The 24,212-nt window shown below is 40.9% G+C and overlaps 1 protein-coding gene across 1 annotated transcript; it reads left to right on the forward strand.

Moving 5' to 3' along the window:
* Positions 1 to 3,000: 3,000 nt before the first annotated feature.
* On the forward strand, positions 3,001 to 23,828 carry loxl1 (lysyl oxidase-like 1). Its single transcript, XM_068730831.1, has 7 exons — positions 3,001 to 4,512; positions 8,932 to 9,040; positions 10,038 to 10,175; positions 18,505 to 18,661; positions 18,795 to 18,890; positions 19,201 to 19,316; positions 21,352 to 23,828. The coding sequence occupies exons 1-7, from the start codon at positions 3,384 to 3,386 to the stop codon at positions 21,356 to 21,358; spliced, it is 1,752 nt and encodes a 583-aa protein (XP_068586932.1). The 5' UTR covers positions 3,001 to 3,383; the 3' UTR covers positions 21,359 to 23,828.
* Positions 23,829 to 24,212: the final 384 nt, after the last annotated feature.

Genomic DNA, 24,212 nt, shown 5'->3' on the forward strand with positions numbered 1-24,212 from the left:
ACATTCTTTACAAAATAGCCGGAAATGTTCCACAGAAAATGCAGCCACAGCAGTCTTTTAATGTTTTTCCAGCAGATTACAGATGGGAAGGAAAGCTGTAGGACAACTAAATGCTGAATGTGTTTAATTCCTAACCAACTTCAGGAAGTGGTTTATCATCATGTCTGACGTTGAATACACAAACTTTGCCATAACTGAATTCTTCGTTTTTTTACCAACAAGTTTGCTGAACCGTAGCTGCATTGTTCCATTCTAATTCCTGAAACACAAATGCAGGATGGGGATTTGGTATGTGCAGGATAGGAGCCGTTCTACACAGGCAGCCAGTCTAACTTTTGCTTTTTTCTGTATGTTCTTCATCTATCTTTCATTTTGTATATCAGACAATTTCCTCTTGGAATAAGGAAGGATCAAATAAGTATATTGCAAAGTGCAACTCTTTCAACATCTGACAGCTGCAAGGTTGAAAGACTTTAATATAAGAAAGCTATCTTTTCCCTAATTATGAGATCTCTTCTCTTTATTTGAACTTGTGTTGTCAGCTGTCAACATTTGCATGAAATCTGCACTGCTCCAAACACGTTTCCATGGAGAACAGGCATCTCTTTTGACAGAAAAAGAAAGGACATGTGGTATCTGGCCTGATTTAAAAAAGATGTATCAGTTAAAAAACCTTTGTCAGTTTAATCACAAGACTGTGATTGGTCCGTGTTTTAGGCAAAACTGCTTGAGTTTCCTCATAGGACACAGAACCAGGACATAGTTTGATACATATTGTATTAGTTTGTATTTTTATTTTATCATCATCCAAAATTCTTAGTTCAATAGAATTCTGAACTAAAAACACTGATAAGTTTGTTGTCACATATGAGAACTTCCATCTACTGTCTTGACTCAGAGGATGAATGTAGTTCCAAGTATATAAAAGCATCTCTATAGCTCTCACTCTGCGCAGCTAAAGGTGGCTCTCAGCAGGATGCCTACTCCCTGGGCTTTCCTCCTGTGCTGCATAGTCACTCAGATCAATGCCTTCTTTCACAGAACTTCACAGAGTACATGGTGTTTCCAGCAGACAGGAGACGCACACAGCAGTCACACAAAAACAACCAACCTTGCCTCACAACTTAGACTAATCTCTGTGGAATGTTTCAGTGAAAGGATTCCAAGGCTCTCTGTTGGTCTGCCTCTTTAAAGAAGCAATTTCTGTCTCTTGAGGAAAATCCCCTGGGATCAATCTGTAATTAAGAAAAAAATGAAGCTTAATATAGCTTTAAAAAAAGCCAAAAGGGGATGTATTACCAATGCAGGAGTGAGAAGTGAAAACAACTGATCCAAAAGATAGCAAGAATCCTGTCTTTAAAAAGCACTGAACAAAGTGGGACAGTGTAAGCCCAGAAGAATCTGACACTGTCCTTCCTTAACGAATTTCTCCATTTTGTCTCTTTCAAGCAAAATCCTCTCTTAGGGTATCACAGCAAAAAGATCTACACAGACACACACACACACACACACACACAATGGGGCTAGTGAAAAATACAAAGATACTTCACCTATCACGTGGCAATAGAATACATGCTAGCATAAAAGTTGTAAAACCAAAATGTTGACCTCTCATATATTCTTATTCTTACTTATTCCTACAGTGAGTAGGAAGCATTTCCTTAACAGGCTGATTTGTTCAACTAATTGTGTTTAAGTTGAAGAAAAAATACAATGTAAAGTGAATAACATTAGATTTTCAGTCATGACTGTGTCAGCCTTTTATATATGTGTTATGAGTCATTGTATAGCTGTATGAAGAACCAGCTCATGTCTGAAGACCCAGATGTGTTACATATATAGTAATGATATCATATCCATATTGATGTCCTCAGCTCTACGCTCATGGCTAAAATATTTTCCCTGAAGACTTCTCCCGACATTCCATTGGGCAGGAATGATCATGATGGAGCTTCTCTTGTGCATTTGTGGGAGAGGACTTCAATTGAAATCAGCATGTGTGCATCAGGTTGTTTTTTCTGGATCCTGTCCAGCCCTGGAGAAATATTGTCCTTTATTCGGACTGTGGCACATTGTGGCCATTGCCCATGCAAACCGTGCCAAGGAAAATACCTTGCAACCCTGCGTCCACTCACTCTATCAAGGCAAGCAATAAACACACGCTTTTATCCGACATGAAAGTGTTTATTAATGACTTGTCTCTCAGAGCATTTGTGTAAATGAGGGTCTCAGAGTGCAACAGTGCTTTGATAGCATTCAAGACAACAGCACACCCAGTGTTGTCTTGCTGCGGAGCTCTGCATGTATGCATGTCTTTTGTGCATTGAGCGTACTACAAGCAGCAAGAGGAATGAGGAGAGGTGGAGGGGTGTTGATGTGTGTTTGGTGGGAGGAAGGTTCCCTACCTTCCTAATTGACCTCACTTTGATATGTTTAGGGTGGAGGATACAGACCACATGTCGTAACATACCCATCACATCAATATTGACCAATTGTGTTGTACATACAAGACTACATTTTTTCATATAAAGTCACATTACGGATTGCCGGACAGTATATCCTTAATAACTGCTCATTGTTTGTGCTGTTTATTGTTTGATTGGCATCAGTGAGTGTCCCTGTTACCAGTCATTTATATCTGCACATAGTTATTGCATTTATTCAAGGTTTAAAGGCAAAGCTAAAACATAACAAGCCTTTGAAACACCTTTAGAAAAATCAAGGTCATGTTCTGAGTATCTATGCTTGTACTGCACAAGATGAGAAGAGAAAGCAAAACCCTTGAAAGTGAGATGTGTTATATATCTGAATGCCTTTGCTGATGGTAATGTTGACTGTGGAAGCCTCATGGAGCCCTGGCTGCTGCAGGCCATGAAACATCACTAGCACTAGGGCCATGTGGGACCTCTCCTTAAAAAAAGTTTGAGATTTTTTTCACAGCCCATTGTAAGCAATCAGGCAAATAGAAGCTTGCAGCCGTGCAGTGCACAGACAATTCTTTCCAGAAGGCAGAAAGCAATGCTCAGTCTACTGACAGGCAAGCCAACCGACCCACAAGAACTCAGGATATATTCTCACAGCAACAGACGGTAACGCCACCAGTGGGTCTTCTGAAGCCCACTTTCACTCTCCTGGGTGTGATTGCTACTTAATGCACATTCAACCTCCTCTACTGCTGGCAGTGAAGACCTGCAGATGCACTCAAACACAGGCTTACTTTTCAACCCTGCATCTGTCTCAACACTCTCACCAAAGTTGTAACTGCGAGAAGAAGATACACGTTTTGTTGACAGTGCTACAGGTGGTTTGAGTTTGAGCTGCTGGTGGACTGGAGTTTTTTTTTTTTTTACCGTGTGGTGAGCTGTGGCGTCTTTGGAGCCGGTATGTTGTCTATTGTTGTGGCATGTTTGGTATTCGTCCTGCTGGGCTCAGGGCAGGCTCAGGTTGCCACACGGACTCAGGAGCAGAGCCAGAGTCGGGGCCAGGGGCAGGACAGCTCTGCCATCCCTTGGAGGCAGGTGATACAATGGGAGAACAATGGACGGCTGTTTAGCCTGCTGAATAGTGGAGCTGAATATGTCCCTGCTGGGGCAGGGGCCCAAGACAGAGGTCCCAGGGTAGTTGTGGCAGACAATCGTCCACGTTCTTCACATAGACCTCAGGGAGGCAATGTTCGCCGACAGGCTCCACCAAGAGGATCCTCTGAAACTGTCCGTGGGCAGGCAAGGCATCCTTTTGGATTTGGGCAAGTGCCTGATAACTGGAGACAGACTGCAGGCACCACAGGGGGTAGTCAGTTCCAGGGATCCTCTAGCACACGCCTTAGGCCATCCACAGGATCTTCATCATCGTCATCATCCTTTTCTTCATCCTCTTATAATATACCATCCTACCAACAGAACCCTTTTCCTCAACAGCCTCCCTTCCAACCAATACCTTACGACCCTAGTTTTGGAGCAGGGCCAGTCAGGAGCTATGAGCCACCTTTTCAGCCTGTTGCCGGTGGAGGATATGGCGGTGGGGTGTATGGTGGTGGAGGATATGGTGCTGGACAGGGGTATGGTGCTGGACAGGGGTATACCGGTGGAGTGTATGGAGATTCGGCCCCAGTGCTCCCGGGTTCTCCCCCTGATTTTAGCGACGATAGCTACCGTTACTACCAGTCTTATGGCTATGGGCCCAATCCTGTGGAGCCTGCACGTGCTGTCCAACCACCAATTGCAGATGGTCTGGACCACAGATACACTCACAGTCTCTTCAACAGGGAGACTGCTCCTGCTGTCCCTGCTGTCTCTGCCCCTGATGCCAACCAGGCAGCTCCCGCAATAGTGGACAGGACAGGACCAGCTGGTCAACCACAAGTCAGGAGCCCTCAGTATGAGCAGTTTCCTCCATTTGGAAGACCCCAGCCTCCTTTCCTGCAGCCCGTTCCTCCAGGCAGAAATTCTCCAAACTCTGGCATCGAGACCCCCAGCATGAATGTCGGGAGTGTGTACAGAGCAGAACAGAGAGGTATGGTAAGCTTTTTGCTTTGGGTTTTGTGAGCTAACACAATGTATCCTTTATTTCAAATGTTGATAAAATTAGGAGAGGCACATGGGTGGGAAGTCTGATTTGGAGCCAATTCCAAGGCACTTAGAATATTTCACATTTATAGTGGAAACAGGGAACATATTCACTTGTGGGCATTCACCCTAAAGGTATTTCTGTCTTTGATTTGATTTCTAGTTGCTGGACACATGTATTTGAAATTTGTAAAACCTAGGGGAGTAGAGAGCTCACCACCCCCTCAAAGCATGCAGTCATGTTTTTACAATATTCTTCTTTCATGTTTGTCAGATATCTGCAGTAATCAGAATAAAATATCCACTCATAGTTCAGCCTGTTTTTCAGTTTACAAACAAAGTGAAGTGGACACAGGGTTCATCTTTTCCCTCTTGTATGGTTATTGAAACCAGGTGTTGCACAAACCCTGCCAATGTACAGAGAGCACACAAGAACCACTGTGTTTTTTGTGTGGGGAGGTCTGTGCAACACAAAAGTAGACTGGTTCACGCGGTGTGTGGAATTGGGGAATGGTAGTGGTGACCTCATAGGGGGTCTGGTGACAGGGGGTGTTGGTGGGCCGTGTCTGCCTCCTGGGCTTGAGGGACAGGACAGGGGAAGCAAGGGAGGGGGATACAGTAATTCACCACTCCCTGAGGGGGAGGGAGAGCATGGAAAGTCCCTGTTACACATGGGGTCCATTGCTTCAGCTACAGGAAATCCAAAAAATATTTAGTTAGAATTCTTAGGGGAAGAGTGAGTGTTAATACCCTGGCTTAAATAATATATTTTCATAAAGTGCTGTTAAGGAAGACGTTTCTCTTGAGCTTATCGTTAATGCTGGAGGGAAACATGACTTAACTAAATGCAAACAACATGTGAAAGGTTTTCTATGCTCTGACCACCAGAGGCTGTGTCTGGTCTGAGCCGACAGGAGATGAGGACCTCCAATGAGATTCTCAGACTCTTAATAAATGCAGATTTACCTTTTGTGTTACTCAATGATCTGCCTAACTGTGTGGCAGTCTCTGTAGTGCACTGTGTGTGTTGCAACCATCATTCATTAGCCACTCTAGTGCTGGGAGCCATTTCTACAGCACAAAAAGCCAACATGTGTGCAGATGCCTGAGTGCTCCCAGTAATCACTGTGATAAAGATTCCACCATTGGGAGCTGTTGGAAAGCTGACATTTTTATTGCACTGCTTCATGGCACATCATTAAGCTGTTGCAGTACCATAATAACTATTGTGATCTACAAGTTTTAGATCTGCTCAAAACTTTAGTCAACAGACAAGCATATTTATTAAGCATATTAATGCCATTTCAAAGGGCAATGTTGTGTCCTGTTAGAGGCGGTAAAGTACACAAGGTACACTGCTATACAATATATCGAAATAAACATGTTTCTATGACCACGGTGCTCGTAAAATAAGATAAATACATTTTTAAAACAACAAAACCCAAATAGGTTTAGGGTAGGTTTAGCATTGGTGCACTAACCAGAACCACTTTCCAGTCATTGCCTTTAACTGTCAAATGGTTGGACATACAAGTTGTTTCCAGAATCACTTATAATGAATAGGGCTTGACCCACAGCCACCCCTACAGGGGGCATAAAGAGAGCAAGAACATTACACAGCACACTCTTAAGTACTCTGTGTTCAAAGTGTTAAAAACATATCAGTTTGCCATATGTGCCAAATTGGACCAACTGATCAAGTTTGTGAATGTTTTTTCTCAACACACATTGGCTTTCACATCAGTCAGCATGGCCCTCGAGTTTGTAAAGGGGCAATGACTTCAAGCCATCTCCACTTGACATGAGGCGCCCAACACCAGTTCTAATACCAAGGTTAAAGAAATAGATGGTGTGCTCCTGAAGCTCAGCCATTATCCTTTGTCTTTTTGTCCCCCTGAGAAATCCCTGTATTGTGTTATCGGGCAAACTGACAAAGAACAGACTCTGATCAACGATGAGTTCAATTTGAGAACACATTCAGATGAATCACATCTATTCACATGTGTAGTTTTCTCTGTTAGTAGTACTCTTGCCCAGTTGCAGAATTGGATTGTGCACTCTTTTGAGTGTAGATTTGAAAGCTGCAATGTTTCAGTGGTTTTGTAATTAAGTATAATGGTAAAGATCAGTTAAAAAAGTTTGCATATTGTCCCCACATTTCAACTCACCCTTACTTGCTCTCATATTACGTGACAAGCAGTCGTACGTTAGAATAATTAGACTGTAAGATTAATTCTGAAAGGCAGAGCTGCTGCTATTTTAATCATTGTCTTCAAAATCATATCTTCAAATTAAGAAAAACGATATTAGCTTCTCAATATTACTGAACTTAATCTGCAATATATCTACTGACCAAAAGTAAAATGGTTGATAATCATGAAAAAAGATATTAACAATTGGAGTAAAATAAACTACCTAGCAAACAAAGCTGTGATATACTTTCTACTTAATCATCCAACGCTATTGTGATTTTTCATTTTTAAATTACCTGAATTTCAAGTATTCTGATCCGTCAGTCCCCTGCAGCTAACAGCCAGGCGCTTAAAGCAGGAGTATCTGGAGAGGGAGCCCTCAAATATTTTATTACGCTATATTAGATGGTATAAAATGCATGGCAAGACTCAGTTTCTTTTCTCCGTGCCCCACTTAGAGTGTAATGTGTGGCTTTGTCACATGCTGTCAAGAGCTGATCAGCTCTGGCTTCTCAATACACTTGATCCCTCTGAAAGACACCCAATTTCACATTTCAAAAGATTAGGAGGCAGAGAACAAAGCCTTTCTAGGGTGAGGAGGAAAAAAAATAGCTTGAGAGTGCTGCTGGGAGAACTCTGCATTCTCACTGGTCTTACAGTGTTTACATCATGGTGTGCCCCAGGAGGATTCTCCTGTTCTTTACGTCTGCCTCGGAGAGAGATGTCATATAGGATGTTTACACAATGCTCGCAAAGGCAAAGCCTTTATTTCAACTTGGAGCTGAAAGGGAGGACTTACCAGGATGTTAAACTGGGCAAATGTAAAATCTAAAACTTCCAGTCTGGTTTGCATTAACCGATTGTTGCTAAAGCCCTTTGTGTTAATCCAAAAATCAAAAGACGGTGGGTGTGTTTTTCATTATCTACTTTCTTTTCCATGGTTTAAGCAGCAACAGAAATTCAAGTTGCACATAATTTGTTGTGATTTTATTAACACTTCCAGGCTGAAAGGTCGGATGGTTTGACTTTAAACTGCTTGTACAAGCTCACATTAAAGTGTGTCTGGCCTTTGTATGCTAAACAGAGAGGGGTGGTAAGTTGCGCCAGAGACCCTTGCTGGCATGGCCTTTACTGGGAACGGGACAGACAGACATTCACTCTGACAAGTAAGGCCTGCTTTTTTTACTTGTTCCTCAGGTTTTCTGACGGACTTGGTCAGTCGCCCACTTTCAAAACAGCAGTGGTGTGAGATCACTGTTGTTTTTGCCCTGGCACGCACGTTCTCCCTCTCTGTGTCTCTGTCTGGCTCTCTTGCTGTATCTCTGTGCGCCTGTGCCTTCCCTCATCTCTTCATCTCTGTCACTTGTTTGCAGAATCCAAAGTATGAAAAACACAGAGTGCATTGCAACGAGCTCTTCTGTGATGCTGCAGCTCAGATACTTACAAGTTCAGCCTTAACCCAAACAGATATGACTAGTCTTTCTGTCTTTACTATATTAAAGGTTTAGTTAAAGTGACAGGTTCATATAAAGATCAGTGCACATGGAAGATCATATGACATTAGCCAAGAAATTATTGGTATAAAAAAGGTTCCCTTTTTGCAGCTCTTATGCTCAAAACTCAAACTCACCCTGTCGGACTGGCTTACAGAGCAAAAGTGTCTCACTAGAAAACCATGATGATGATCTGGAATTCACAGTAATTAGTGGTCAAAAGCTCTTTTAAGAGTGACCCAGTCTTGAACTGTGGGCCCATCATATCCTCTGATCAGCACCACCATATAAATACCAGGTAATAAAAAGTTGATGACAAATATGTGAATGAGTTTTCTGTTTCTGGGGTGCTTTGTTGGCCGTGACGGTAAGGGCTGGAATTCAAAGAGATCAAAAGGTGACCTGTCACAGACTACTAATCATTGAATCACTAAGTAAAATCACAGTGAAATAGCAGTGTTATAAATGTAGTTGGTCAGCTTTATTTTTAAATATATGGCATATACTATCATGTTAGAGTCTAAAATGTCTCTTTTGTTTTCAGTATTTGTAGCAGATTTATACGATTTCAGATTTTTTTTGTGAGCAAATTACTTTCACTTGACTTGTTGGAGCAACGTTGTGTCTTATTTATAGTGGCTGAATTACAACGTAGGTTGAGCAGCCTGTCTATCATTTTAGGTTTGCCTGACCTGGTTCCTGATCCCAACTATGTCCAGGCTTCCACATATATCCAGAGAGCCCACATGTACTCTCTCCGCTGTGCTGCTGAAGAAAAATGTCTTTCAAGGTAAGCCCAATTCTGGATGTACTTTGCTGGCTTAGGTTATTCTGTTATTTATATATTTTATTCTCACAGTATCAAACATGCTCTTGTCCCTATGGGTTCTGTTTTCATGTTCATGTTATCATGTTGGGGACAAATGTTCTTATTTTAATGGTTTCTGCAATATGTTAAGGGTGGCTCAGTGGTTAGCACACCCGAAAAAACAAATTGAAGAAACAATTAATTATTTCTCTTCTCAATGTAGCCCTCTGATGTCCTGTCCATTATGAAATAATGTTCTTTATAAGCTACTTCACCTTTGGGCAACATTAACTAGAGAGTGAACCATCCACAAGTCTAAAGTTGCCTTCAGGATTATACTAGAAATAATGAAAAAAGTTTACCAACATCACAATGTAAGTGAACCGAATCCTGGTCACCTTCTGGGATAGAGACTGTTGTTAGTTTAATTTCTCTGTGTTGTGGACAGCATCCCCTGAGCCCCGGGCCTGGGCCCTTTGACTGCCTCTGTACTAAAGACACTATTGAAATGATGGAAGTGTGCTGTCCCCATGGCTGCTCTATTTGCCCTCTTCCCATCACAAGCACAGCCATCCTTCAAAGCCCTTTCATATCCTGTCTGAGTTTGCAGCAATCACCGACAGATGGGCTGTTGTAATTTGCCATACACTCCAATGTCAACAACAGCCACAAGATGAATGGCTTAGATCTTCAGTGGCATTGTGAACTCGGTTGTTCCTCCTTTTTCACACAAAAAAATGAATCGTGCAGCAGCATGTTCCTTCTCCCCGTGTTGAAACTGTGTATGTGGAGAGATGGTTGTAATCTGTAGAATGAATTATTTAGTAGATATGCTTCTGCCTCCAAGCCTTTCCAGTCCTGCTCTTTTTTTCTTTTCTTGTCTAAGTTATAAGAAACAGACTTGCGGACATTCTTTTTGCAGCCAGTTGTACAGTTTTCCTCAATGTTTTTGGTCCTGATATATGTGTCCACCATTCAGCTCTGCCTATGGCCCTGAGACCACAGACTACGATGTAAGGGTCCTGCTGCGATTTCCTCAGAGGGTGAAGAACAGGGGGACTGCCGACTTCATGCCCAACAGGCCACGTCAAACCTGGGAGTGGCATAGCTGTCACCAGTAAGTACTTAATACAAAACAGATGTCACCCAATCAGATAATAATGCTCTACTGGCTATGTTGTTATCCATTGTGGCATCCAGGGACATAGCTGGCAGGCATCTTTATCTTATTTTATTCTTACAGACTGTCATTATTTATGTAACTAATATCTGTAAACATAGGCTGGTATATGTTGATCACCTTACGCATAACAAGGTTACTGCAATATTACAAAATAGACAGATCTAGTTGGTAGTTCTGATAGTAAGCTTCTAAAAGTTGTAAACTTCCTGATCTACCAGAATTTGTGACTAATAATATTTAATGAAAAATGAATAATTCAAAGGTGCTATATTCTATATATTCAGGGCATTTATATAACAGCAAACAACTTTTTGCTATTTAAAAATATAGTGGAGCAAAGTCTATGCAGAGAATGAAGTCTGGTATGAAGGCCAGGCCGGCTGTGGATGCTTTTAGTGTATGCACAGTATGCCGCTCTGCATTACGCTCATGCGGCGGTTACAGCTGATAACAGCGTCCAGACCGATGCTCCTCCTGTGGTTCTCAGGTTAACACCAGGTTAGCTCTGCCAGCACTTTTGCCAGTGTTTGCACTGTTAAGCTTTGTTCGTACCTCCACAGGTGACTAGAGCTAGGAGCACGCACAAAGGTGCTTATGCTCAACACGTTGCACTATTCTCTGTTGAAACAAAATATACTGTGAAGAAGCAAGATTTCAATGAGTGTTATCAGCAAAACGCCTTAAACCAACCTCCTCAATGTCGAGGAGGAATTACAACTAACTGTAAACTCATATCTCATCTTCATGGACATACAGTCAGGTCCATAAGTATTTGGACTGTGACACAACTTTTCTAATTTTGCTTTTTTACACAACCCCAATGGATTTGAAACTAATCATTCAATATGTGGTTGAAGTGTAGACTTTCAGACTTTAATTCAATGTCTAAAACAAAAAAATCACAATGACCGTTAAGGAATATTGCCATTTCTACACAGTCATCCCCATTTTCAGAGGCTCAAAAGTAATTGGACAAACTAAAATAATTGTGAATATAATCATTATTTTTAATACTTGGAGGAAAATCCTTTGCAGTCAATGATTGCCTGAAGTCTGGCTCCATAAACATCACCAAAAACGGTGAGTTTCCTCCCTTGAGATGCTTTGACAGACCTTTTACTGCAGCCTCCTTCAGCTGCTGCTTGTTTGTGGGTCTTTCTGCTTCACTTTTATCTTAAGGAAGTGAAAAGCTGCTCACTTGGGTTGAGATCAGGTGACTGACGGCCATTGAAGAATATTCCATTCCTTTGAATTAAGAAGCTCTTGGGTTATTTTCACAGCATGTTTTAGGTCATTATCCATCTGCACTGTGAAGCGCCATCCAATCAGTTTTGTAGCATTTGGCTTAATCTGAACAGATAGTTCAGCCCTAAACACCTCAGAACTCACCCTGCTGCTTCTATCAGCTGTGACATCATCAATGAACACTAGTGATCATGTTCCACTGGCAGCCATACGTACATGCCCATCCAAAGCACTGCCTCCACCATGTTAAACAGATGATGTGGTATGCTTTGGATCATGAGCCGTTCCTTTCCTTCTCCACACTTTTCTCTTCTAATCATTCTGGTACAAGTTCATCTTGGTTTCATCTCTCCAAAGAATCTTTTTCTGAAACTGGTCAGGCTTTTTCAGATGTTTTCTGGCAAAGTCAAATGAGGCCTTCCTGTTCTTCAGTGTTACCAGTGGTTTGCACCTTGTTGTAAACCCTCTGTATTTAGATTCATGAAGGCGTCTCTTGATTGTAGACTTTAACAATGGAATGCCTTCCTCTTCTCCACGGTACACCAATTTTTTTAACCTAATAATGGCCTCCTTCACTTGTATTGACACCTTTTTGGTCCGCATGCTGAGAGTTCCAAGGACCAACTACCAACTGCAAATATAACATTTTGAATCCTATTGTTGGCATCATTTGTCATGAAAGAGTGACAGAATAGAACACATCTGGCCATGAAACCGTTTGTCAGACAATTGTCCAATTACTTTTTGAGCCTCTGAAAATTTGGGTGGCTGTAATTCCTAAATGGTCATAGTGATTTTTTTGTTTTAGACATTGAATTAAAGCTGAAAGTCTACACTTCAACCACATATTGACTGATTAGTTTCAAATCCATTGGGGTTGTGTAAATTAAATCAGCCGTCGCCATGTTGAGAGCCGTTGAGAGGAAATAGAAATGCTCCCAAGAATGTACGGAACCATGATGACCATGTATGTTTTGCATTTCCTGTATCAATCAAGATGAGCCTAGACACAGAGTGAAGTCAAGTCAATTTTATTTATATCACAAATCACAAATTTGCATCAAGGGGTCTTGACACCCTCTGTCCTTGAACCCTTGCTTTGGATAAGGAAACTCTCCCTAGACAGACAGACATGAAATAGATGTTCTGTGGTCAGAAAAGACTTAACAGAGCACTGAGTTAATGTCCACCAAGTTGATTAAGCACATGTCAATGTCATTTCACTCAAAGGTAAATGCAGATTGGGTGTCTCAGTGCCCCATTAGATCCATAGTGTGCCATACGGTCATACTGCAAGAAAAGACAAGACTTCCCCTGGTTGACTGAGAAAGTACACATATACTGTATTTCAGTTTCCTGGTCTAAAGAGGAGATAGGGGGTTCTAAACCTACAGTATGGAGTCCATTAAAAATAAAACAACAGGACAAAATACTCAACATTACATGAAAAATAATGGTATGTAGTTTTGTGGGTTTGATCACTTTAGAAAGCAAATTCCTCACTGTGTCTTTCTCAGTGGACAGATTGTAGTTGATTTAGCAAGCCAGTCGTGGCTCTGGGGGACTACTGATGAGGGGGTTTCGTCAGTGTTTTATGACAATATATTCCATAGACTGGCTTTTATCTCAATTTCAGCAAGTCTGCCCACTGACGCTGGTGCCAGGCCCTGCTTTACTATTCTCATCTTAGAGGAATGTTGACTGGCCGTTAGGAGATTGGCGGTGTTGTTTCTGTCTGACATCAGTCTGCATCTACACAGTGGTTCCCATGAGGCAGAAAGCCAAGACAATCATTCCACTGGCTGTGTGATTGGAATGACAAATCAATCCATTTTTCCTGTCGATCTGTGACACCAGATCACACAGCTGCTTAAGTATGATGGCATGGATATGGGTTACTGGGACAGAGTGTTTGTTAACAAAGAATTCTCTTTAGGGGAAGAAAATCTCTAGCCCAGATTCTCATAATAAACTTTCCTGCCCTACATTTCTGTTGAATAAGCTGTGTAGTTGACAGTTTTGCTTTTCATTACTTTCACCCCCATCTTTCTGACTGGAGTATTAGAAAAAGGGACAGGAACAGCATCCTCTTGAGTATCATGGTGCTGTGAAAATGTTGGAATTCTGTACGTTTTTTTTTTTTTTACACAAACGAGGACACAGAATTCCATGACAACTTATTTTTGTATGCCAATCAGTGTGGGAAACAAGTAGAAGTCATTAAAATGCTTGGCTTGTTTGGCAGAACTTTTTTGAGTGATAGTGAAAGGTTAATCATAGTGCTGTTCATTTTTTGTCCCTCATGGTACAACTTTATTGAAGCTCGTGGCCTTAGTGGTCAGAGATCATGGCTGCTATTTGTGCAGCGGCTTGGATGTATGTCTTCATATCCTGGTTGCTGTTTGTGGAGTGCAAATGTCAGGTCACTGCTAAATAGTTCTCACAGAACCTACTATAGTTCTCTGTGTTTTACAACCAGTGCTACAATTCAAGGAACCCTGAAAGTTTTGTTTGTTGCAACACAAGTGGAAAATGACTCACTACTTCAAAGAAGGATTGGAATGTTTTGTATTGTATTGTATTTGTTACAATTACAAATGACTCTTGTTAAATCCTCTATGTATCCTTCCAACACTACATTCTCCACAGTTGACATAGTCAGTGAGGGGATCCAGACAGGGGACCCTTCCAGGAACCTAATAATCCAGCACCTCCCACTCTCAATCTTTTTCCTTGCTTCCCGCACTCTTCCTTTCTATTTCACACACACTCATTTACTGTTGATAATCATCTCAAGACTGCCACTGAAATGAACACCAGTTCCGGGAAAACAAAGACTATGCTTTAACCTTCGAGGCCCTCCTGCCCTGGTTTATGGTTTATACATACACACACATGCATTGCACAAAAAGCCTGTAAACACACTCAGTCATGTGTATTTGCATGTTAGTCAGAATACAGATAGTGTTCAGCTGCAGATAACAACTGACAGGTTTCTACCTGAGAGAAGCTCATAATTGGTTGCCTCTCCTATGGAAAAAAATGAGTCCTTGAATGGTCACTTGCTCCATTAGTGGAAAGTACCCATGTTTTCTTCCAAGTCATCCTTCAATCTTTAATGACTGTTCCAGTAAAAGCTGTTGCTATGTTGTAACATGGGCTGAAGTAACACGAAAGGGCAATGTTTATATAGTCTGAGTTTGTGTGAGGAGATCCAGTGCTTACCTCACCTGCTGCAGCAACTAAAGTCAACACCACTTAAATGTACTGTATGGAGTAATTTAAGAATCAAAGGATAATGGAAATAAATACATACAATAACTGGATGTGTATTTAGATCCTGTAATGTATTATTTATTTTTGGTGTCCCCTTCAGGAACACTTGTTGTCGGACATTTTTGTATCTAAAAGACTCAAAGTGCAGCTAATGGGATCATGAACTTCTCCAGATTTTCCTTACATGCCTTCACTCCACACTGAATGAACAATGTATTCCAGCCCACACAAACACCAGGGCATATTTTTATTGTTGTTGCTTTTCATATATTCCTTGTATTAAGTGGATTGTACTCACTTATTTGTGGTTGTTTTGTCAGAAAGATGTCCAAATAGCTATTCATATCATGTTTTTCAAATGAGGAAATTTGGCAGTTGATGATATGCCTTGTTCATACCACTGTGATACTGTATGTTGCTATTTACAATGACTAAGTTAATGACTCAGATACCTATGGTTCACTTTATAAGGTTTATCTTTCTCAGCTTTTGTTGAGATTGTGTCCAAGCTGATTGAACTCTGTGCTCATTTTAAATGTTGTACTGTTATTTGGGGTGTTGTTAGATGATGATATATGTCGTAGACATAAATACTACGTATTTTGTCAGTATGGGTTGAAAAAAAACTAAGATCATATGATACAATGCAATACAATAGTACAACACCCACATTCTCCAAACTGACCACAGAGTTAGATAAACACCTCCCTAACCTTCAGTAAGATAGGGTGTTAATCTGCTGCATTAGCTTCAGGTTGACACCTCCAGTTTAAATAAGTGAAAGCAATGTGCAAAAATAAGTGATTGTATAAAAGTCTGTGAGAAATTACCCCACTTCTCACTTGATTTATTACATCAGTTAATACTGCAAACATGAGTTTATGGTCTTAACCGCTAGCTTGAAGTCTTCTTCAAAACAGCATGATGTTCATTTCGTAAATTATAGTCCCATTCAGAGTAAAATAGACAATAAGGCAGGGTATGCTTTAAGGCGTGATTGACAGGTCGCTGCCACGGCTTGTTCAGTCTGGGTGTTGTCCATGCTTTCGTCTTACAAATTTAAACCTATCACAGTGTGTTTCACAGCGTTGCCTAAAAATGTCCTATTCAGCGTTCGTTTGTGTTTAGTTCCACCCTCATGTGTCACTTCTGGTTGCAAGAAAACATGATGGCGATGGCCAAAAACCAAGATGGTGATGGCCAAAACCCCAAACTGAAGGCTTCAGAACAACAGTCCACAAACCAATGGGTGACGTCTCAGTGGCTACGTCCACTTCTTACATACAGTCTCTGATTCGACTGGAATAGATTTAGCACAAATTTGCGCCAGCAACAGCATACCGGTTAGCTTACAGTTGATTTTCAGCACCTTCTATGAGCTACTGTGTGGAAAAGCAAAGTTTGCTCATGGCGTTGAAAGGGTTTTTTCTGCCATTATGTTGACTTCTGCACTTTGCGACTACACAACATGGTTCACCTTTGGCTTTCTGACATGTACGCACAGCCTGCTTCAAGACCTCCACCATCATCTCCTGTCCCCAAAAAATCAAGGATCACAGGACTTAATGACCAGAGGCCCATCGCCCTGACCTCTGTGGTTATGAAGTCTTTTGAGCACCTTGCCCTGTCCCACCTCAAAACCCTTAACGACCCACTCCTGGACCCTTCTGCAGTTCGCCTACAGAGCCAACAGGTCTGTACTGTAGACGACACAGTCAATATGGCCCTTCACTTCATCGTCCAGCATCTGGACTCCTCAGGAACCAACGCCAGGATCCTGTTTGTAGACTTCAGTTCTGCCTTCAATACCATCATCCCGTCTCTGCTGCAGGGCAAGCTCTCCCAGCTGAATGTGCCCAACTCCACCTGTAAGTGGATCACAGACTTCCTGTCTGACAGGAAGCAGCCTGTGAAGCTGTGGAAACATGTCTGTCTCTCAGACCATCAGGTTTCCCCCAAGGCTGCATTATTTCCCCTCTGCTCTTCTCCCTTTGTACAAACAGCTACACCTCTACTCCCCAGTCCTTTAAGCTCCTGAAGTTCGCGGATGACACCACCCTCATTGGACTCATCTTTTGATGGGGATGAATTTGCCTACAGGTGGGAGATCTCGTGACCTGGTGCAGACTTAACAACTTAGAGCTCAACACTCTAAAGACAGCGGAGATGGTTGTGGATTTCAGGAAGAACGTTGCCCCACCTGCCCACATCACCCTGTGTGACTCCCTCGTTGACGCTGTGGAGTCCTTCCGCTTTCTGGGCTCCACCATAACCCAGGACCTCAAGTGAGAGATTAATATCAGCTCCATCACAAAGAAGGCTCAGCAGAGGATGTACTTCCTGAGGCAGCTGAAGAAGTTCAACCTGCCAAAGACAATGATGGTTCACTTTTACACAGCCATCATTGAGTCCATCCTCTCCTCCTCCCTCACCGCCTGGAACGTATCATTCGCTCTGCTGAGAGACTGATTGGCTGCAATATGCCATCCCTCCACAACTTGTTTGCCTCCAGGACCCTGAGGCGGGCAAGAAAAATGTTAGCCAACACCTCTCACCCTGGACACAAACTCTTTGAGGTCCTTCCTTCTGGCAAGAGGCTGCGGTCCATCAGGACCAGGTCCTCACGCCAAAAAAACTGTTTCTTCCCATTTGCAGTTGGGCTCATCAATAAAGCCCGAGACACCGACTGACTCAGACACTTACATCCCAGGACAATGTCTTACAGTTACACAGCCTTGCACATCTTTTCTCTATTAATATACAATAGACACTTTAATAATATACTTGTTTTAACATACTCGTGTTTGTTTGTTTGTTTGTTACCATATTTTATTCTACATTTTCATATTTTCAACTTTTTAAATTATTTCTTGTACTATTGCACTGTGTTTACTGTTACGCACCAATCACCTAGCTAAATGCCTTGTATGTGTAACGTACTTGGCAATAAACAGTTCTGATTCTGATTTACAGAGAAACAACCATAACAAGGAATATATCCTTTATTGTATGCTTATTCTGTGACAAAATTTGGCTTGTAAAAACTGAATAGCGTCACTTGGATATTTGGGAGAGATAGCTAGCCATATAGCTGTTAATATTGCAATGATTTCAAATGGACCGTGGTCACTTTGTTCATATTCCGGATCAGTTGAGATGATCAGTGGCCATGTGCATACAAGCTTTCCTAAGCCGCTAAAGCTGTGCAAACAAACACACTCCAAATTGCACACAAATACACACATACTGTGGAACACACACACAGATATGTGCACGTACACATGAAAATAGCCACAAGTGCACGCGCACACACACACATAAATGAATACTCTAACGCACACACAAACGCTTCTGATCTTGCCGACTGATACAAGCTAATTAACAGCATTCATACATCATTAGGGTGTTAATGTCGTGCTTCAACAACACTTTATTGTTGCCGTTAATTAGTATCCATTGTCCTTTGATACTTCATGATGTGTTCAGTCAAGGTGCAACATCACTTGTTAGCAGATGAGGTCTACAGGTCAGCCGATTCACTGATGGCCTTTAAAGTTACACTTCAACTTGGATACGCTAAATAAATAAATAAATGGCAATGTAATTAACAAACTTAATAAACTGACTATATGTTCTGCCCAGATACTGGCATGGCATAACAGATCACACTAGAATTAACTCTTTGATATCCCACCTAAACCTAGATGTTCCTTTCACTTTTGTCTTTCGCTTGTTCCGACAGACACTACCACAGTATGGATGAGTTCAGCCACTATGATTTACTGGAGGTCAGTACTGGCCGTAAAGTGGCAGAGGGACACAAGGCTAGCTTCTGTCTGGAGGACACCACCTGTGACTTTGGCCACCTGAAGCGCTATGCCTGTACCACTCACACTCAGGTAACACAGCAAACCAAAACACAAAATTAGAAATTTAAGCTTCATTTGGTGACCCGCAATATTCTTAGCAGAACTGTTTTTGACTCTGATCAGTATTCCTCATGAGCGTCTCTCCTCCCCTCTGTTTCTTCAGGGTCTGAGCCCAGGCTGCTACGATACATACAATGCTGATATCGACTGCCAATGGATCGATATCACAGACATCCAGCCTGGAAAATACATATTAAAGGTAAGGGTCATGTGAGAATCAAGTGTGCATGGACCTGGCAGCACAATTCATGGAAGACGGTGAGGGTCAAGGCCACCAAAACAAACCCAAATTGATCTGGGTAGTAAAAGAGTGATGAAGTTCCTGAAATTTTTAGGTTTCTAGTTATCAGCAAGCACTTCATGGCTCAGTGGTTTCCCATCCATCCTCTTGTCTAGTTTTCATGCATATTTTATTGGGTCAGTGTGGCTGGACACACTTAAGTGTTGGGCCCATCAGCTGTTTTGTGACTATGGTGAGTTATAGTGTCTTCTATCTTTTTTTCTCTTAGCTCCAGGTTAATCCCAAATTCTTGGTGCTGGAATCAGACTTCACCAACAATGTGGTCAGGTGTAACATACACTACACAGGACGGTTTGTTACAACAAACAACTGCAAGATAACACAGTAAGTAAGACTGAACATACACACTTTTGACACATAGTTGGTAATTGATTAGTAATGAATTAGTAATTAGTGAAGTCACTGGGAGAGTTTTACATTTATTACCAATGTTCTCATAATCTGCTGCTTATTCGTACAAGTAAAGCCTGGGCAATTTTTAGATATTGTGTTTTTGTAGAATGTGAACTAAAAGACAAACCATACATCGGTTTGTGTCGTGTAGAGTAACACTGAACCACATAAGGGGTGGCAGCTAAACGCAGTTTTATGAAGAGCCTCATAGTGTTTTGAATTACTTAGTGGAATTAATGGGTTCCTGGCTGAAATATTTGATGATTAAATTAATTATGTTCTCATTCTCCATTTAAGATTAATAATCTCTGAAACTTTCATATCCTCCCTCAAAGGGAGATGAAGGGGTGTTGAACTTTTGAATCGTGTTTTAAGGAAGTGTATCATTGCACTCAGAATTACTATCATATCCTCTTGAAAAGACTTAATATAGAGAATGTCTATACATGAGGAAAGCATCATTAGGTTCAAGTGCTCTAGTCGGTCTCCCTCAGTTTCACTGGTACAGTGAAAGATACATTTGAAAATATGTTTGCCAAAGCATATTCTGAGTTAATGAAAGCTGAATGTAATACTTAGGTAGTGATGCCAATAAAAGAATTACATTAGCAGATGCCACAAGCCCTTTTTCCAACATTAACATGTGATATTTGAAAAGATTCAATATTTGAAAAAAGAAAAAAACATTCACATCATGTTCATGTATGTAATTATATCCACACTCATTATGGTTACAAACATTGTCTGCCCAAATTAAATTAAATGAACATAATCATCATTGAATATGAATTAATTACATTTTCATTTTAAACAAAAGAGCACCTACATAGATAACAATACATATTGATTGTTACAATCGGCTTCAAATATAATAGGGATAGAATACATATGCACTTGAAAATAGTTTTTGATGTATTATATATTGATGTACTGTAACTGACCACAAAACGGGTTTTAAAAAGGTTTTTAATGTCAAATGATTGCACGTGTATCAAAAATATTTGATTCAAGGTTTCAATGCAGCAGCCCAGGAAATAACACTTATTTTTTATGCTAAGTCCCGCCCTTGAAGAACGATTGCCCAATCAGCAGCAACTAAAAGCTATCGTCAGAGTTTATTTAGCTGCCCTGTCCTGCACTTTGTTAGATTTGGGGAAGTTGGCACTCCAGCAACTCCCACCAAACACATTGGTTATTCCTCATCGTAAAAGCTGTTTTGCTTGGAACGTTAAAAGAAAAACATACTATTTGAAAATATGAACAAGCACTTTAGCTATCCAGCTATTCACAGGGTTTTTTCCACTGAAATAATAGGCTAATCATACGTTTTAAATAACCGGCTCTGCACTGCAATACAAGACTGCTAAGGATGCTGATTCTTTGACTTGGACATGTAACTTGTGCATGTTTAACAACATGTTTTACAAGTTTTTAGTCGTTTTAAAACTGCCAGCGACAGTTATGTCATCAGCTAGAAAAAAGATGCTGGCTTATGTCTACCTCTGCCTAAAATCAAGGACCTATATTGTTTTTGTTTTTTTAAATCATTTAAGAATAATAGTGGTAAATGCGCCACTAATATCACTGTAAACTGCGTTGTGTACGGTGCGAGAACGTGAAGATTTATAGGCATAGCAACAGTAAGTAAGGAGGGTGGGGCTTAGTAAACTTCTCACCAATTTGAGTGTTTGGTTAACCACAATTAAATTATAACAGCAAATGTTTTTGTATAGTTTTGACATTAAGGTGTGAATAAGATAAAAGTATCAAATGTGAACATTAAATATCTTTCCTATGAATGGAATGAGAATTGTTTGTAACTCACTGGGTGGAAGACAGTTGATAACCTTATCTGAGCAGTTATTTAGTTTGGGCACGGTCAAATTGTTCATTATGTACTGTATCTCATATTACATGAGCCTGGAATGTTAAAATTCCTCTGACAAAAGTCTGTTTTATTTTACAGGTCTTGATCAGGCACTGGAAGGCTGCCACACTCGAGTGACCCTGATTGCTATTCCATTGAAATGTGAATGGAATCCATTTGTTGTTGGTTCTTTGTCGTTTGTCTCAACTATTTTGTGCTGTCTCGGTATCCTGAGCCCTTGGCAAACAAGGGTTCCACTGGCACTGAAAATAATGTGGGGGTTTCAAGTAGACATGCACACACACAATTTTGCATAATGCTTAATTCCATCTTGAAATCCCAACAATGACTAATTCACATTCCTTCAATGTACGTACGTCAAAAGATTGTCCTACCCACTATATGTCTCATATTGCATCTCTACCAGTCTGGTTTGGTTAATGTTGGAACACATCATTTGCTCTCAAAAAGGGTGTTTACTGTATCTACACACAAACATGTGCACACCCCCGGCCGAGTGGCTCTGTTTGAATTATAAAGGAAGTGTGTAATGGTGCCGGTGCTGAAATGAGTTCCAGACAAGTCAGGGTTCAGCTGCGATCCAACAAATAAAATTAAGGGGACAAAGTCTTCCCAGCTACATTCATCCATGCCGTGTGGGGACAGACAGAGATGCCCAGTGACTCAGAAGAACTATAATGTGCGTTAGGTTTTTTTGGTTAGTTTGTTTTGTTTTTTTCTCTTCACTGCCTCAGTGGGTCAGGCTGAGCTACTGTGATTTTCTGAGCACGTCCAGTTTAACGTTGTGTTAACAGCAAGAGGAAGACAGCAGGTCATATTTGCATCAAATTTTAAGTCAACATGAAAACAGACCGTCAGCTCTGGTCGCTGTACTCCTCCAAATCCTTGCATATTTGTGTTTTGTCCCCGTTCGTCCTTTTGTTATTTCAGTAAATCACGGAGAGGAAGCTCAACTGGCAGACAATGGTGCTTTCCAGAAAACCAGACTGACTCACATGTAAGCTGTATATTTACACTGTCTTGGGGTCTCTTCTTCAACTACCAACACTGGTCAGATGGAACATAGGTCATCTAGAACTTTTGAAGAATGTATATACAAATATTCCAGTGATGCATTACTTTAATAATGGACAGTATCTTACTGTAACTGATTGTATTTTGTTTATCCAGTTTGACCTGTTACTGTAATTTGTGAAATTCAATGAACTCATTTTTTTTTTTTTTTTTTTGATAATCTGAATAATTCAAATAGTTGTTGGAAAGAACACTATGGCTACAGACTAAGCATCATAATGCAGAGCGTAAGAAAGCCGTCTCCACCTACCTCTCCAGTGAGTGAGCTGTTTCCTGTTGTTTGGTTCACTATGGCCTCCTACCACTGTGTTGCAGCACACAGCTAAAACTCACAATTCTGTTGAATACAACAAAGATCACACAATGTTGGGATGCAAACAATGAGTAAGTAATATTCAAAATAATCCTTAACATTTCAGTCCTGATAGGTTTGCGACACCTGTGGTTACTGATGGTAACAACCAATGTGTTTCATACTTCATCTAACACTCTTGGGTAGCTACTTTGTAAGCAGCAGTACATCAGAAGAGCAACTTGTGTATCTGTTTACAGTGGAAGCAAACATACCCCAGTTTTATTAAAGAAGTCAGTCAATAATTGGACTTCCTCCGTCATGCCATGAGCAACTGTGATTTGATAGTAGTTTTCTGCTCGACAGCAGGGCACAGTAACAGGAGTTGGTTATCTTGCTGAGAAGTTGTAGTTGTACAGCCTGTCGCCTGCAGCTCTTCATCAACAGCTCGCTGTGACTTCTTGTTCCATTAATCCCCACACTATTTAGAACTGATCCGCTGAAAACTTGCTGACGTCTTGTTTAGTTTTTCACATTTCTGTCTATGATTGTAGTTAACACTAATCGTGTTGACAAAAAGATTCCTAGGACTGCTTTACAATAAAAGTCACCCCATTTTTGTGAACCAGCAGCAGTAGGAGATATTGGGTTTGCCTTAATACAACAGTAATATGATATAACAGTTGAAACTACTATATAGAGAGGTAATTACTAACTGTAAATACATTGAATAGCTATTGCAGAAACAAATGCTTACCATAACAAGTATGAAAAATGGGGTTTGATTACATACTTTACTTTAATATCTGTAAATGATGATTGAACAACGGCAGAGCACCAAAATGTGTTTGTTACAGTTTGTAACAAAGTAGTTTCGAGATTTTTAGTTTTTTCTTCACTTCTTTCAATGCAGAATAGGCCTAGTCTTTGGTATCCAATGTATTGCTCTTTTTACTGTAAATAGCCCGTTCTTTCATTTGATCTGTATTTTTCTCATGTGGGTAGCTCATGATCATACTGTACGCTCATTGACGAGATGCAACAACGAGATTCTGACATTCAGTGGAGCAACAGAACAAGAGTAGGTGACGGCAATACAGAATCTTTGGCATGTGGTGATGACATTTGTATGTTTCTAACAATGAACACCTGTCAAAAATGTCTTATACAATAAATGCATTTACACATCTGCTGTGTGCACTCAATGGAATGTGAACACTATGCGCCCGCACTGGATCCCTGCGCTTCGTATGAGGTTCACACAGGATACGGAATAATCAGTCGATTCTGAGGAAATGCTGTGTGACAGGTGTGACAAGTTACTGAAATCATCCCCTTCATAAGAGATTAGGTGTCATATGTTTAATTCATTAAGGCATTTTCTCAGCTACTGTATGACATTTGTCATGCATGATTCAGGCAGGGTTGCAAATCTGAACTTGATGAGAACAGAAAAACACACACTGCATATAAGATGCCTGCAAACACCAAACCGTGAATACAACAACTGGGTGTTGGCAGTGGTGCTGCGCATAAATTAATAAGTCACATTAGCGTTTATGTTATAGTGGAC

Source organism: Cebidichthys violaceus, unplaced genomic scaffold (assembly GCF_023349555.1).
Source record: "Cebidichthys violaceus isolate CVI_PGR_0920_01 unplaced genomic scaffold, fCebVio1.0.p SCAF_5, whole genome shotgun sequence".
NCBI lineage: Eukaryota > Metazoa > Chordata > Actinopteri > Perciformes > Stichaeidae > Cebidichthys > Cebidichthys violaceus.